At 36.5% G+C, this 15911-nt stretch overlaps 1 protein-coding gene across 1 annotated transcript; it reads left to right on the forward strand.

The window, feature by feature from the left end:
• Positions 1-488: 488 nt before the first annotated feature.
• LOC109173577 lies at positions 489-2801 on the forward strand. The gene is made up of 3 exons (XM_019322819.1): positions 489-2057; positions 2280-2545; positions 2636-2801. Exons 1-3 carry the CDS (start codon positions 489-491, stop codon positions 2799-2801), a joined length of 2001 nt encoding a protein of 666 aa, XP_019178364.1.
• Positions 2802-15911: the final 13110 nt, after the last annotated feature.

The raw sequence follows: 15911 nt of genomic DNA on the forward strand, positions 1-15911 counted from the left end.
ACAATCAAATCCGCATGGCGCCGGAGGATGAAGACTTAACTGCATTCCGAACGCCGAAAGGCATTTACTGTTACAAAGTAATGCCCTTTGGTTTGAAAAATGCAGGTGCCATATACCAATGGGCTATGCAGACAATATTTGATGATATGCTGCACAAAATGGTTGAATGTTATGTAGACGACCTGGTTGTGAAGTCGAAATTGCGCACAAATCACTTGGTGCATTTAAGGCAAGTCTTCGACCGCCTATGGAAGTTTCAACTCAAAATGAATCCCTTGAAATGCGCTTTTGGGGTTGCTGCTGGAAAGTTCCTCGGGTTTACTGTTCGACACAGGGGCATCGAGATTGAACAAGCCAAAATTGATGCCATAATGAAGATGCCTGAGCCGAGAAACTTTCATGAGCTTAAAAGCTTACAAGGGAAGTTGGCTTACATCCGAAGGTTCATATCAAACCTAGCAGGAAGATGTCAACCTTTTAGTCGGTTGATGAAAAAGGGCATCCCATTCATGTGGGATGAGGCATGCAAGAACGCATTTGAAAGTATCAAGTCATACTTGATGAAGCCGCCTGTGCTAACCGCTCCTGTTCACGGTCGCCCACTAATCCTCTATATCTCCGCCCAAGACAGTTCTGTGGGCGCCTTGCTTGCTCAGGAAAACGACAAGGGGAAAGAGAATGCTCTCTACTATCTCAGTAGAATGATGACCCCGAACGAGTTAAAGTACTCCCCAATTGAAAAGCTATGTTTGGCACTTGTGTTCGCCATCAAAAAACTTAAGCACTACTTCGAGGCTCATACCATCCGGCTTGTTTCCAAAGCGAACCCGGTGAAATATGTTATGGCGAAGGTCGTTCTCTCCGACCGTCTCGCAAGGTGGTACTTATTGTTTCAACAGTTTGAAATTGTATATGTGCCGCAAAAGTCTGTCAAGGGGCAAGCTTTGGCCGATTTCCTAGCAGACCACCCAATACCTGCTGAATGGGAGTTGTCTGACGATTTGCCTGATGAAGATGTGCTTGTCATTGAAATCCTACCCCCATGGAAGATGTACTTTGATGTAGCTTCGCATAGAGAAGGGGCAGGTGTTGGAGTTGTCTTCGTCACTCCGGAAGGCGAGGTGTTGCCATATTCATTCACCTTGACCGAGCAATGTTCAAACAACGTTGCTGAGTATCAAGCATTGATACTTGGGCTCGAGATAGCGGCTGACATGAAGCAACTGAGAATTAACATTTATGGAGATTCAAAGTTGATCATAAACCAAGTGTTGGGTCTATATGAAGTGAAAAAGGCGGAGTTAGTCCCATATAACAACTATGCAAAGGTACTTATGCAATGGTTAGGGGACGTCACAATTGAACATGTACCGAGGAAAGAAAACAAGCAGGCTGACGCCTTAGCCGCATTGGCTTCAACTATTACTCATCCTGCAGCCCGAGTGCTGGTATGTCAAAAGTGGGTAGTTCCACCAATCTTCAATGAAGACGGCTCAGTTGATGAAACTGTTGAACTCCCTACTGCCTCAGTGTATGATATTGGCAAAGACGACTGGAGGCAATCGCTAATGGACTACCTCGCTGATGGAAAGTTACCCGAAGATTCACGTAAGAGGGTGGATATAAAGCGTCGAGCTCCTCGCTTCATCTACTATAAAGAGACGTTGTATCGTCGTTCATTCGAGGGAGTCTTTCTCCGATGTTTAGGGGAAGAGGAAGCTTTACAAGCTATGCAAGAAGCTCATCCTGGGGTTTGCGGTGCACATCAATCCGGTCCCAAGTTGCACTTCCACATTAAGCGAATGGGATATTATTGGCCTACAATGGTAAAGGATTGCATAGACTATGCTCGAAGGTGCCAAGCTTGTCAATATCATGCAAACTTTATTCATCAGCCACCAGAACCTCTACACCCAACAGTTGCATCTTGGCCATTTGATGCTTGGGGACTTGATGTGGTTGGCCCAATTACGCCTAAGTCATCTGCAGGGCACGCATATATACTAGCTGCCATCGACTACTTTTCAAAATGGGCTGAAGCCGTGGCATTGAAGGAGGTGAAGAAAGAAAATGTTGCAGACTTTCTCCGTGTCCACATCGTCTATCGATTTGGTATCCCGCGATATATCTTAACAGATAACGGGAAACCCTTTGACAACAAGTTGATGGACAAGATCTGCAAGCTTTTTGACTTTAAGCAGCGAAACTCATCAGCTTACTATGCAGCTGCGAATGGGCTTGCTGAAGCTTTTAACAAGACCCTATGCAATTTGTTGAAGAAAGTGGTTTCAAAATCGAAAAGGGACTGGCATGACAGAATGGAAGAAGCTTTGTGGGCGTATAGAACCACATACCGCACACCTACTCAAAGCACTCCATATTCTTTGGTGTATGGTGTGGAAGCGGTCTTGCCTCTAGAGCGCCAAATACCTTCCTTAAGGTTGGCTATACAAGAGGGGCTTACTGACAAAGAAAATGCTAAGTTACGCTTGGCTGAGTTGGAAGCCTTGGACGAAAAACGTCTGCAAGCGCAACAAAGCTTGGAGTGCTATCAAGCTCGCATGTCTAGAGCTTTTAACAAAAGGGTTAGGACCCGTTCCTTTCAAATTGGGGACAAAGTCCTAGCTATTCGCAGGCCCATCATTGTCACGAGAAAAACTGGCCACAAGTTCACTTCAAGGTGGGATAGTCCCTACGTGATTTTGGAAGTTTACACAGGCGGGGCTTATAAGCTAATTAGTGAAGATGGTTTGAAGATCGGTTCGATTAATGGAAGGTTCCTAAAGCTTTACCACCCTTAAACTTGGGTGTCAACACAAGTCATGAAGATGTGATCAATGACTGATCCACCAAAAATGCAGCACGTGGTTAAACTGCTAATGCATCTTGCTTTGTCTATGGGTGGGCCCAAATCATAGACGCTCCTGACCCGCATGAGTCTAAACTGTGAACGGCTCTACTTTGTAAAAAAAAAAAAATTTGAACTACGTTTGACTTGATCTCCTTCATAGGAGTACGTAGGCAGCTTAGAAATCAAACTATCTAAGTTCAGTCATAACAAAAACAAATCCAATTCATGTTGCAAGAGTGGTTTATCAAGACATTCGCTCAGCTCAACAAGCCAAAACAAAGACGTACGAGTTTGCCAAAAGTCAAGCACAAAAATGAGAAGCACCCAATTATCAAGAGTTGAGGAAAGAAACAACATCAGTCTTGCAACAAAAAGAAATGACTAAAGGGAAAATGGCCTCATTCAAGCTCTCCCCATCTTTTGGAGTCAACAGAGTCAACCCTTAAATGAGAGAGACTTCTACTTTGGCATTTGAGACTAAATTCGCCTCAGAAGCGATAGAAGTGTCATAATCACAGCCATAGGGGCAAACCCTTCATGAAATTTTAAAGGGAAGAAGCTACAATTTTAAAGGAAAGAAGCTACAGGATACTCCCTGGCACGAGTCAAAACTGCCTCATCTTTTAAGACTCCCTGGCACGAGTCGAAACTGCCTCATATCTTTTCAAGACTCCTTACGTCACCAAGCATATATTATGTACGTACATATGTATATGATCCGCAAAGTGAAAATGCCAAACATATATATATTATATACATATATATACAGTCGCATGGACCAGTAGTGGAGTAATATATCTACAGTGCATGCAAATGGTGGGGCAAAACAAAAACATATAATATATATGCCTATGGACCACGTATATGTGATATATATATATATATATATATATATATATATATACATGCAAACAAGATGCATGTGTATATTATATTAAACATGGGCCATGTTTTATATATTATATGTATATAAACATATATGTAATTCGCACAACACAACCAAAGTTAGTGCATTTCATATATTATTATATTATTATATACATATGTGTGAGGTTAGTGCATTGCATATATTGTTATATACATATGTGTGTACATTCACGTACGCAGTCATGAAGCAGAGGGCATGAAGCCACATGCATTTTGCACAGCACAGGCGTGGCAAACAAAGTGAGCTCATGCCAATGTTTTAGCTTGTTTACACGCAAGGCAAAGGCTGACATGGGTACAGTGAAAGGCAAGGCACATGGCTCAAGAAGCATAAGATCACATCGTCGTACATATATACATCGATATCCACGTGGACCATGCTATGTGTTAAGTATATGCATTTACACACGCAAAGTGGAGTGGAAGATGGCACTGCCCAAGCGATGCGTGGCCCTCTACTCTCAATATATACACTCTTCCCAGACTCTCAATGCATACATATTTCAGTAGGAAGTTCAATAAGAGAAAACATAGCACATATGTTCAAGCATGGCGAAAATCAAACAGTCATGTAGCGAAAATTTTTTCCAAAGCGATGAGGCAACATCTTACTTGGCTGGGAAGAGGGGTTTCACGTTTTCAAGCGCCGTAGTTGCGTTTGAAGCGACACTGACGTCTCAACAGGCCTTTCTCTTTGACAAGTCCTCCGGCTACGATTCTATGGTGCACGGCGACTATTCAATAGCCATGCCTCCAAATGGTGTCATTGTCGATAGCTATGTTTCCGAATGGTGTCATTATCGACAGCCATGTCTCTGAATGGTGTCATTGTCGACATCCATGTCTCCAAATGGTGTCATTGTCGACAGCCATTCCTCCAAATGGTGTCATTGTGACAGCCATGCCTCCAAATGGCGTCATTGTCGACAGCCATTAGCATCCTCGTCGATGACAGCAACGTGCCGGAGCACGCGCTTGGTGACATTTAACCTTGTGACAGCGACAAAGGCGTGCCAGAGCAACGTCCTGAGGCGACATCCAAACATTGTGGCGGCAACGTGCCGGAGCACGTGCTCAGTGAGTTCAATAGATGTCCAATGCGATACTAGCACGCCGACTTGATCCCATTTCTTCTTCATCACCAAGTACGGTGAGAATGGAGAGGCACTGGAGCAGCAGTGGCGTGCCGGAGTAGTCCCGATCCATTGTTTATGGAAATGGCAAGAGTCCAAGCAGTGGCTGTCCGGTAGCAAGAGCAGATCCAAACAGTGGTGAAAACAGCCGGGAAATCAATTCCGGGAAGGTTTCGGTCCACTGTTGGTGAAGATGGCGAGCCAAGCAAAGGTAAAAACAAGCCCGAAAAAATCAATTTTCAGGTGTTTCTTGTCCAATGCCTCCCGCTCTTGATTCCTTTGTCTTCATCCCTTCAAATGAAAGCTGCAAAAAAAAAAAAAAAAAATACTTGCATACACATGGGGCGAGCGACAAATTAAAGATTACCTGCAGAGTCATGCAAGTGGGTGAAGGGTTGGCTGTAGATACAGAAATGAATATGTATTTATAGTGTTGTTGGGTACGGTGGCATGGTTCACCGAGACTATCGCAAGTTGATAGAGTTGTATTTGGCTTTGGATTCCTTTAAGCGCATTCAGACTAAGTATGCGTGCAATCTGTTGCACTTGTATTATCAGCAATATATGCATGGTAGGGGTAGACTCTCCAGCGAGAATTCTAAGGCCAAGATATGAGATGTTAATTTGTGGCCACGTGAGTCATGAGCAAGCTGCTTATTTGTGATGGTATAGAAATGAGAATAGGATTAAATTTGGGACAATGGTGCGTGCATGGGAAAGTTTGAATGTTTATATTTTGTTATGCAATTACAATTGAAAAAGTGAGACATGTGTTGTGTGGCTAAGTCAAATCGGCCAGGATCAAAATGGTGGATATATATATTTTCGAGACTACCTTCCCTCTGCATTTAAGGCACGTCAAGCGAGTCTCGAAGGGGCAATTGTAGGCATTAAAAATTTAAATGATATTGTTGGATCGTGGACCGTGGACCGTGGTGGATAATTGATCATTATATTAATTACTTTAATTAAGTTAATTGGACTAATATTTATTTAATTGGGTTAATTAAATGGCCCATTAAATAATTAATTGGTTTAATTACTTAATTAAATGTAATTGGATGTTGGATTGTTCGGCCTGAGATGATGAAATATTTAATCGAGTTGGACCAGACTGCTTGGATGAATTGAGTTGCCTAATTAGCGGGTTTGACTTGGTCTTGGCCCATCAAAATTATATGTGGATTATATAATTTTGGGAATTTTGAATATTTGATGTTATTAGGAAATTTAATGAAATCATGAACCTATACGCAATGGTGTCCCGATACGTTCCTTAATTTAATTAAAATAATTAAATTAAATTAGGAATTAAGAGTTGGTTGGAGATTTTCCCTCACCCTCACCACTATAAATAGTGGCTTCATTTCCAAAGAATGAGGCTCTGGAAATCTGCATATCGAAGCTCTGCCGAAATCTCGCCAGGATATCGTCTGGAACACGCCCGCAGTTATATATATACTGCGTATATTGCGCTGAGGAATACGTCGTTTGAACACCGCAAGCCCTTCTTTGAAGATCAAGCTGCATATTAGCCCTTCATTGAAGAACAAGCTACATAACTCCGGAGGCCCTTCAGCAAGGAACTACTTCCAGTTCGACATACTCCTGAACTCGGCATACTTCAGTTCGGCATACTTCTAACAAAGAACTACTTCAAGTTCAGCATACTCTGAACCCGGCACACTTCCAATTTGGCATATTCCAAATTTGGCATACTTCCAATAGGCATACTTGTAGTAGAGAATCAGAGGACTTCTCATATACAGAGATTGTACCCCTTCCCGTTTGATATATACTTGATACTACTTGTAACCGATACTTTGAATTTTGAATATATACAATTCAAGTTTTTCGCGTTTACAAACCCAATAGAAGAATGTCAATTGGCAAGACTAAGTTCAAAACTAGTGCAAACTTTCACAGTAAATTATTGATGTTCTAAAAAAAGCTCAGCCAAATATAATAACCATAATAAAGGGCAAATGCAGTACATAAGATTTATCAACTCTCAAATTATAATAAACACTAGCAGCACCAAAACTAAATTAAAATCTTAAAACAAATTATGCACCTTAATTAAATCAAAGAAAAGGAAAAACAGTATTTGAAGAGAACAAAGAAAAGTAAAATGCTGTCACCAAGGAAAATTCGCCAAAGCCAACAAATAATTTCAGCCACCGTCGGAATTGTTGCAGAACAGAATTCCGTGGTCGCCAACCTCTAGATAATCACCTCTGACTGGAAGTGGTCCGGAGCAAAATTGATTAAGAAGGTGAAGCTTGGCCTTCTTTTATACTGTTACGGATCAACGGCTTCCTCCAAACTTGCCCATCAAAATTGCCTGGTCATTCAGCTTTTCAATCGGATTTCCCAAAGACTGGATCTGCTATGCGTCCGATTCTTGTTCGCCTTATTTGACTAAACTGTTGCATCTCTCCTTATTTCTTAATAATAATAATAATAATAATAATAATAATAATAATAATAATAATAATAATAATAATAATAATAATAATAATATTAGAGACCATATATAACTAATCTACATTTATTAAACTCCTACTGAACATGTACTACTAAAATTATAATTATTATTAAATTGAGTTAAGAAATTATTGGACTGACAAATTTTAATAACAAAATTAATTTAATAACAAAAATAACCCAAAAAATTAACAATATTTATAAAAACTACTTATAGCGATAATAAATAAAAATAGATATAAATTAATCAATTATTGCAAATTAACTATTAAAAGATTATTTAAAATAATACTAAAAATAATGTTTATCAGCCACTACTTTCTTCTGTGCATTGGTTTTCCTAAATTCCGTATGAGATAATTGACAATTCGACTCGTCAGTCTAACAAGCAGCTGAAATATGGTGATTGTCTTGAAGAATTGGTATGGTTTCAATTGTTCCAATTCTTGTACTTGTACAACTTTGCTTTTTTGTTTTAATTTTGTATTCATTTGGCCCTCTATGGACATCTGCTACAGTTGATCATGTTTATGGAATTATTTGCATCCATTGATCCGACAAGTTCTTCGATTTGTGCGTGTTTGGGATCGAAGCGCATGCAGATGAGTTGGCGGGATGGACAAGATTTACTATGGGTGTATGTTATGCATCACATGGAGAGTTATGTAGGCCAAGGAGTGGCAAGATGGAGATGTGGCCTTACCAATGGTAACACTGCTCAGCTCAAGAAGTTGAGGCTACGCTACATGAAGGAACTTGCAACCTCAGAATTCAATCTACATAAGTGTAGGAATATCTCTCGGGCGTATCAGTTCGTGTGATCTATCCCGAGGGTTCCATAGTGGTCTTTCGTGTTCTTGGTCTATTGAATTTTAGTTCAGAGTTTTTGTGTTCAGAATGTGGCTTCCTCTTTTGCTTTTTATCCCACTTCCCTTGTTACTGTTTTGGGGGTGATGAAGCCATTTTTAGTTGGTCGTTTACTCATTTTTTTGCTACTTTGTTGTGCACCCCCAAACTCTCACATGTTCCCAATAGCTATATTTATGCACAATTGATTGTCGCTTTAGTATTTACAAAGTTATGCTATTTATATTTCCGTGTTTTTTGGAGGTTTTATCAAATTAGCGCACAAAGGAAAAGCATCTTAGGGTTATTAGCGCTCTCAAAATGGTGGGATTTATATTAGCATGGCTTGTGTGCACATATTCCCTTTTCTGTAGGTTTATTAGCTCATCCAAAACGGTGGGATTTATATTATAGCTCCTCGTGTGCACATATATTGTTTTTTGTGTGCATACGCACCCTGTTACTTAAGAAAACTGTCTCAATTTTTGCATACATCTGGGAAAATGTGTGCGCTTATCTAAATCCGACCCTTTTGGTCTTAAGATGCTTTTACTTTGTGCGGTCATTTCAAAATTTCTTACGTGTCTCTCTGTATGGGTGGTGCTCATGCTGTTTGGCAGTGTGCACCCAAGTACAATATTGTGTGCACAACGCTTGGAATGCAAGTGGGATTTTCCAAACAGATTGGTGAGATCGTGTGCACACAATACTATTACCTGGTGCATCACTGTCGACTTCATACCACATCCGGCTATAGAACATTCATCAAAATAAAATACCAGCTTTAATTAATATCCATCATTCTCAATTTATTTATTTGGGATTCTAACAACTTCAATGAAATTCAACATACGTACTATTGTAAACAATTACGGGCTAATCTTTTGCTAGGTCTATGTTGTCTGGGCAATTCCAACTGTCGTGGCCCGGGCAGTCACATGTAGCGCATTTTCTCACCCTTTTTTTTTTCTCCTCAGTTGCTTTCTCTCTGTTGCTCTTCAATCTTTTCCCACTTCCTTTTTTTGAACACGTCTTCTACTACCATATGTGCATCCGCCCCAACAATATATGCAGCAAATCCCTTCTAAAATTACAGAAATCAACGCATGTGTCCCATATATCCGTAAAACTCCTAACCATTTCTTTGTATAGTCTGAATGATTTTGTGAAACCAATATTTGCACGTGCACAGTTTGCTAGGAATATTTTGTGTCTAACATCGAGCTTCTTATTTATTTTAAAAAGTGGTCTTCCAACGTCTGAGCATAGGCAGTGGGTGTGTCCTAGCTCTATGGCATGGACTTTATATCCTCCATTTTCTCACCTTATTATCACAATCCATGCCTTACACCCAACTCGTTTAGACACCCGTCACCTTTTCTTTGGGTGTGCATTGCTGCTTGTGGCGGTGCTGCGCTACTATCCTTTGTGTTGGGCTTGAATCCTTCGCGTGAGCATACCATGTACTTTATTTGTACTTTTCATTCCTTATTCCATCGCATCGTGCCATTTCTAATATCGAAGCCGGCCATGGTTGCGTATGCACGGTAGAATTCTATTCCGTCTTTTATTGTTTCAAATTGTTGCCCGACATACGGTGTGGTTTCGTTTGTGCGAGTAGGGAACCATTGTTTCGTTCCATCTCGTAGTATGATCATTTCACAGTCTGGTATGTCTTCTAAGTTATGTTCTCCGCCTGTACATCAACACAATTCTATTAACAATTTAACATTAGTCCCAATATATGTAACTAGGAGCACTATATGAATGTCCGAAATATGAACAATATTACATTTAATGCAAAGAGTTTTTTCCAAATCTTTGCGCATGCTGCCACTGGCAGACACCAACACACACACACTTGCCCAACCGTGCGAACGCCATATTCTTTTTTCTTCTAATTGTTTCTTCACAGTGTTCTTATACTTCATTATATGTACACAGGATGGTATAGATGTGTGCGCGTCCACCTAGTGGTGTGTGCATGGCATATAACAATTCTACACCCACTTCCCCCCAACGTCAAAACCCAATCTCTTTTTATGTAGTCATGTGAACACCACTTCGTAACCCTCCTCTAACAACTCTATCATGCACAGAATTCTGCTCCAAACATAAATCAAAATCAACCATCGGCCTGTGTTTAATAATTTTACAACATCATATAATATCAGTGTCGTTATAACCAGAGATCTTACCTTCACTTGCACCGTCCATGGCGTCTGGGTTGGCTTCCATGTCTGTGTGCCAGACATTCTTGTCTGTATGTCGTTTCTGCACCGTTCACGTATTCAAGTCCTTCTAAACTTAATCCTCCTTCTTTATTGCGTAATATTCTATTCAAATCTTTCCTTAATTATGTTGCTTATGCATTCCCATAATTACCCTTATTCCTTCTAAATCAGAATCTCTATTTAATTACTTACCTTCAATCTAATCCGTTCATCTAAACACATCTTATGGCTAGATTTCGTTCGCATGTTTGTATTTTAAGGGGTTTGCATGTGAATGCAACCCTATATATATATATATATATATATATATATATATATATATATATATATATATATATATATATATATATATATATATATATATACTAGTTTTATTACGCGCTTTGCGCGAATGAAATAATGCAAAATGATTATTTTTAAATAAGTATTTCAAAGTATATTAATACAATATTATATTGGAGATGTTCATGCATAGGTAAATAAATATTGAATTTGTTTATTTAAATCGGTAATATAAAGTATATAAATGCAAGATAACACTTGAGAGATTTATTATATTGTCACTAAAATAAATGTTTGTAACTTTGTAATAATGCTAGTCTAAATACTTAGTCTAAAAACGACAGTCTAAATAAATATTACTTTTGGTTTAAATTTCTCTAATTCTTCTTAATTCTATTTTGGGTAGCATTGTCATTGTCTTCATTTTTATTTATTTATTTATTAGTAGTGTGTCATGTGCAATTGGGTTACTGGTGGCAGCATAGATGGATTCGTCGTGCAATGAAATTATGGTGTATGAAGCTTTAGATTTGCCTTGTTGTGTATATGATGGGATCTTAGTTGTACTATTAACTCTTTATCTTGCAAGCACCTATTGATATTTGGTAGTGGTAGATTTTCCCTACATGTTTCATGCGTTGTGAGATGTGTGTTGTAGATTATCATGTGAAAGTATTGAACAAAATATTAATATTTATTATATTTGTATAAAATACTTGGTGTGTGTGTGTGTGTGTGTGTGTGTGTTGTATATATATATATATATATATATATATATATATATATATATATATATATATATATATATATATATATATATATATATATATATATATATATATATATGTAGACAAAAAAAACAGGGAATAGGGGGACATTCCGACAAAGAATTCCACTCGAATTCGAATACCAGTTATTCGAAAAAGAAAAATCGAAGTACTAAAAAATGAAATATGTGTAATACAAGAAAAAGAATGAAAAAGCCTCATTAGCCCATTGCTTTTTGATTATCAACGATGGTATCGCCCATTTCGCTACATTCAAAATAATAGACTTGAGTAAGCTATAAGAAATGAAATGTCACAATATTTTTTTGATACACAACAAAGTGATGGAAAAGAAAGAATATATTTTACCTATCCAAGGAGTTTATTAACTTTTTTTAAAATTATCAAAAGAAAAATAAATATCCTACTTGAAAAAAACTCTTTCTAATCAATTGGACAATACTTGGGTTTCTAGAAACAAAAAAAATAAAAAATAAAAAAATGAATCGTCTTAAAAATGATTTTTTCAATAGAATTAACCATCTAGACAAAGAAAAAATAGATGGAGAAATTGAATAGGAAAAAGAACGGGAACAAAAAGCAGTGGAGATACTTGAAACAAGAACTCGATTATGTATATAAGATGATAAAACTAAACAAGAATACTACTTACCCCAAATGTATGATCCTTTCTTAAACGGGCCATACCGTGGAAAAATAAAAAAAGAGCTTCCGCTTTCCATAATAAAAAATACTTTGATCGCAGATTCGAGAGAGACATGTGAGCAAAATCGGTTACATGATCTTCTTCTCCCGAATTCCAATTACAAAAATTTTGACCAAAATACGAATACTTTCGAAATTGGTGATATTTTAAAATTGATGCGTTTTCATCTATTGGAATACACAAAATAAGAAAAAAAAAAAGTCCCTCGATGGTCTACAAATTAATCAGTGAATTGGAACAACTATCATTTCACTATAGTCCGTCAGCAGAGCATGAAATTCGTTAACATATTTAGTATTATAACTTTGATATATAATTACAAGATAATGTTAAAAAAAGGACAATATAGTGAATATAATAAATTAATAAATTTGAAGGTAATGAATCTTTGAATGCATATGTATTATTTTTTGTTGTAGCTACTAATTTATTTAATTTAATAAGAGTAATAAATTGGCGTACATACTTTTCATCAATATTAATGAAATCATTGATTTTTTTTTTTTTTTTTAATTTACATTCGTTGTTGAGACAAATTATTTTGAGAGTTTGTCAATGACAATTGTTACAATTATTGTCAATAGAGGATGATAATAAATAATTCAAAATATATAGTTACAATAGATATTGTAATAATGATATAGTAAAAATTAACTTACAAATTTCTTGTGAAGTTTTCATGCATTGATAAAATTCTGATGTGTAAACTTGTTCAATTGGAGCTGGTGGGATGTCAACATTGTCAATTCTTTGGAAAATGGTCCTACCATTTTAGAGTCTTGGTGTAATTGTATTTATGATCAACAACTTTGTAGTTAGGTTGCGCAAGTCTGACAATGATGTAAGAACAATTTTGTCTGATAAAAAAATAATAGAATAATATTTGTAAAGTAATGTACAATTGTACCATTATAAAAATACATACAAAAAATATTAATACCATAATGATCTAAATCATACAAATAATGCAAAAATATAATTGAAATTTTAAGTTTTGTTCTGATGTAAATAATCAAAAGAAGATTAATTAAACGAAAAAAAAAAAAAAAAACTTAACCTAAATTTGTTTTTTTTTTTTTTTTTTTTTAATTTTTTTTTTTTATATATGCATAAAAATCAAATGATTTTTAAAGTTACGTTCTTGCTTTATAATATATATATATATTTTTTTTTGTTGAGAAACTTGCTTTATAATCTTTGATGCTTAACTTTGAATGTCATGTATTTAGTCGCACTAATTATTTGAGCAAAGTTTATGTTAAATTTTTTATTATGTATATTTTTAATACATTTTAACATATTTGTAGTATATGTTTCAATCGTTATACCCTGCACCACGGCGCACATTGCACTGTGCGCACCGCGCCTCCAAAAACGACGTCGTTTTGAGAGGCGCGGTAGGGAGTTGACGTGATTATATGTATTTGTTTATACAATTATGTGCATTTTTTTTTATACAGTTGTGTGTTTGTTTATGCAATTATGTGTATTTGTTTATACAATTATGTGTATTTTTTTATACAGTTATGTGAAACGACGTCGTTTTGCATCAGGGCGTACAATGCAATGCGCGCACTGGTGCACGATATAAATTGCCTATATGTTTAACAATCAACTCTAATTGGGATGGGTTCGAACCTAAGACCTTTCTTATAGAAATTAATGAATAAGTTAAAAATAATAAATAATTAACGGAGTATTTCGTTACTAAAATTTATACTATCGGAATTTATGTTATTTAAGGGAAGAAAATAATATAATAGAGGGTAAATAAGGAAAATTATTAAAAAAATATTAAAATAAAAATAATATGAACTATGCACGATATAAATTGCCTATATGTTTAACAATCAACTCTAATTGGGACGGGTTCAAACCTAAAACCTTTCTTATAGAAATTAATGAATAAGTTAAAAATAATAAATAGTTAACGGAGTATTTCGTTACTAAAGTTTATACTATCGGAATTTATGTTATTTAAGGGAAGAAAATAATATAATAGAGGGTAAATAAGGAAAATTATTAAAAAAAATATTAAAATAAAAATAATATGAACTATTCATTTTAAGAAATAATAGTACCGATATTTCAGTTAAGAGTCTAACATTATTGGCTCTTATTAGAATTGTATTGTAGATATAAGATATTATATAACTATGTTTTTGGGGATATTAATGTGATGAATGCAACTTTCATTAAAGATAGGGAAAATGACACTTTTTCCCCCTGAGTTATATACTTATAGCCCTTTTTCCCCCTCAATTATTTAGGTAAGCACATTGGCCCCCTCAATTATTCTAAAAGTGGTGGTTTTTCCCCCTGATATATTAAATTGACATTTCTACCCTTAAAGTAAACATTTTATTTATTTTACTTCTCCAACAAATTATCGCGTATACGTAGGGATGACCACGGTTCGGATCAAACTGAACCGAACACTATAGCAATTGAATTAAAAGTTTCCGGTTATGATTCAGATCTAGAACCAAATATTTGGATTTCAATTTATTAAAATTATGAATCAAAAAAATTGGATCTTGAACCGTGAATCGGCGGTTCTGGATCCTGTTCGCGATTTTGAACCGTCTTTATTTTAAAATTTTATTTTTTATTTTAAATATTCTAAATTCAAAAATAAATGAATTTTATTTTTTCAGTTCGGAACATGAACCGTCCATTCCGGTTCGCGATTTTAATAAACTCTAAATATCGACTTTCGATTCTAAATTGTAATTGGAATATTTCGATTTGGTTGCTATAGTGTTTGTTTGGTTTTAGGGATGGCAACGGGGCGGGGCGGGGGCGGGGAGTATACTCCCCGTCCCCGTCCCCGACGGGGGATTGAAAAAGTTCCCCGTCCCCGTCCCCGCGGGGAATTTAGCGGGGACGGGGAATCCCCATCCCCGATCAATTCCATAGTCAAAGTGTTAAATTAGTACAATTTTTAAACATAAAAAAGAAAAATTAAAATCTATAAGTCAAAGAACAATTATATGATTAATAATTTAAATGGTTTCATAATATACGATTTATACACTAACAAATAAACATTCAAATGATTTAATAATATATTAACAATCCACTTACAGTTTAATTGTAATGGTTTCATAATATAATTTAATCCAATGGTTTCACAGTATGATTTCAATGTTTGCACAACATAAATGTATAATTTCAATTGTTTCACAGTCTATAATCTCTAATTGAAATGGTGTTTCACAGTCTATAATCTCTAATTGAAATGGTGTTTCACATACAGTATACTATATATATAATTTCGGGGACGGGGCGGGGCGGGGAGGGGTATCCCCGTCCCCGTCCCCGTCCCCACTGGGGAATTTCACAAAGTCCCCGTCCCCGTCCCCGATCCCCGAAACTTTTCCCCGTCCCCGTCCCCGTCCCCTACGGAGGCGGGGATCCCCAACGGGGACGGGGCACATTGCCATCCCTATTTAGTTTGAACCAAATTATGGTCATAATTTGTTGGAGAAGGAAAATAAATGAAATATTTATTTTAAGGGTAAATATGTCTATTTAACATTTCAGGGGGAAAAACAGCCACTTGAATAATTCAGGGGGAAAAGTGCTATATAAGTATATAACTTAGGAGGAAGAAGTGCCATTTTCCCTTAAAGATAATATACTAATAGAGGGATT

This window comes from Ipomoea nil, unplaced genomic scaffold (genome assembly GCF_001879475.1).
Source record: "Ipomoea nil cultivar Tokyo-kokei standard unplaced genomic scaffold, Asagao_1.1 scaffold0482, whole genome shotgun sequence".
NCBI classification, from domain to species: Eukaryota; Viridiplantae; Streptophyta; class Magnoliopsida; order Solanales; family Convolvulaceae; genus Ipomoea; species Ipomoea nil.

What these genes read in the sequence shown, in the direction of transcription:
- LOC109173577 (XM_019322819.1), top strand. Translation starts at nt 489, where the DNA reads ATGAAAAAGGGCATCCCATTCATGTGGGATGAGGCATGCAAGAACGCA. An exon ending in AAGCCGTGGCATTGAAGGAG is followed by an intron (nt 2,058 to 2,279) that starts GTGAAGAAAGAA and finishes AATTTGTTGAAG; the next exon opens with AAAGTGGTTTCAAAATCGAA. An exon ending in CAAGCGCAACAAAGCTTGGA is followed by an intron (nt 2,546 to 2,635) that starts GTGCTATCAAGC and finishes AGCTATTCGCAG; the next exon opens with GCCCATCATTGTCACGAGAA.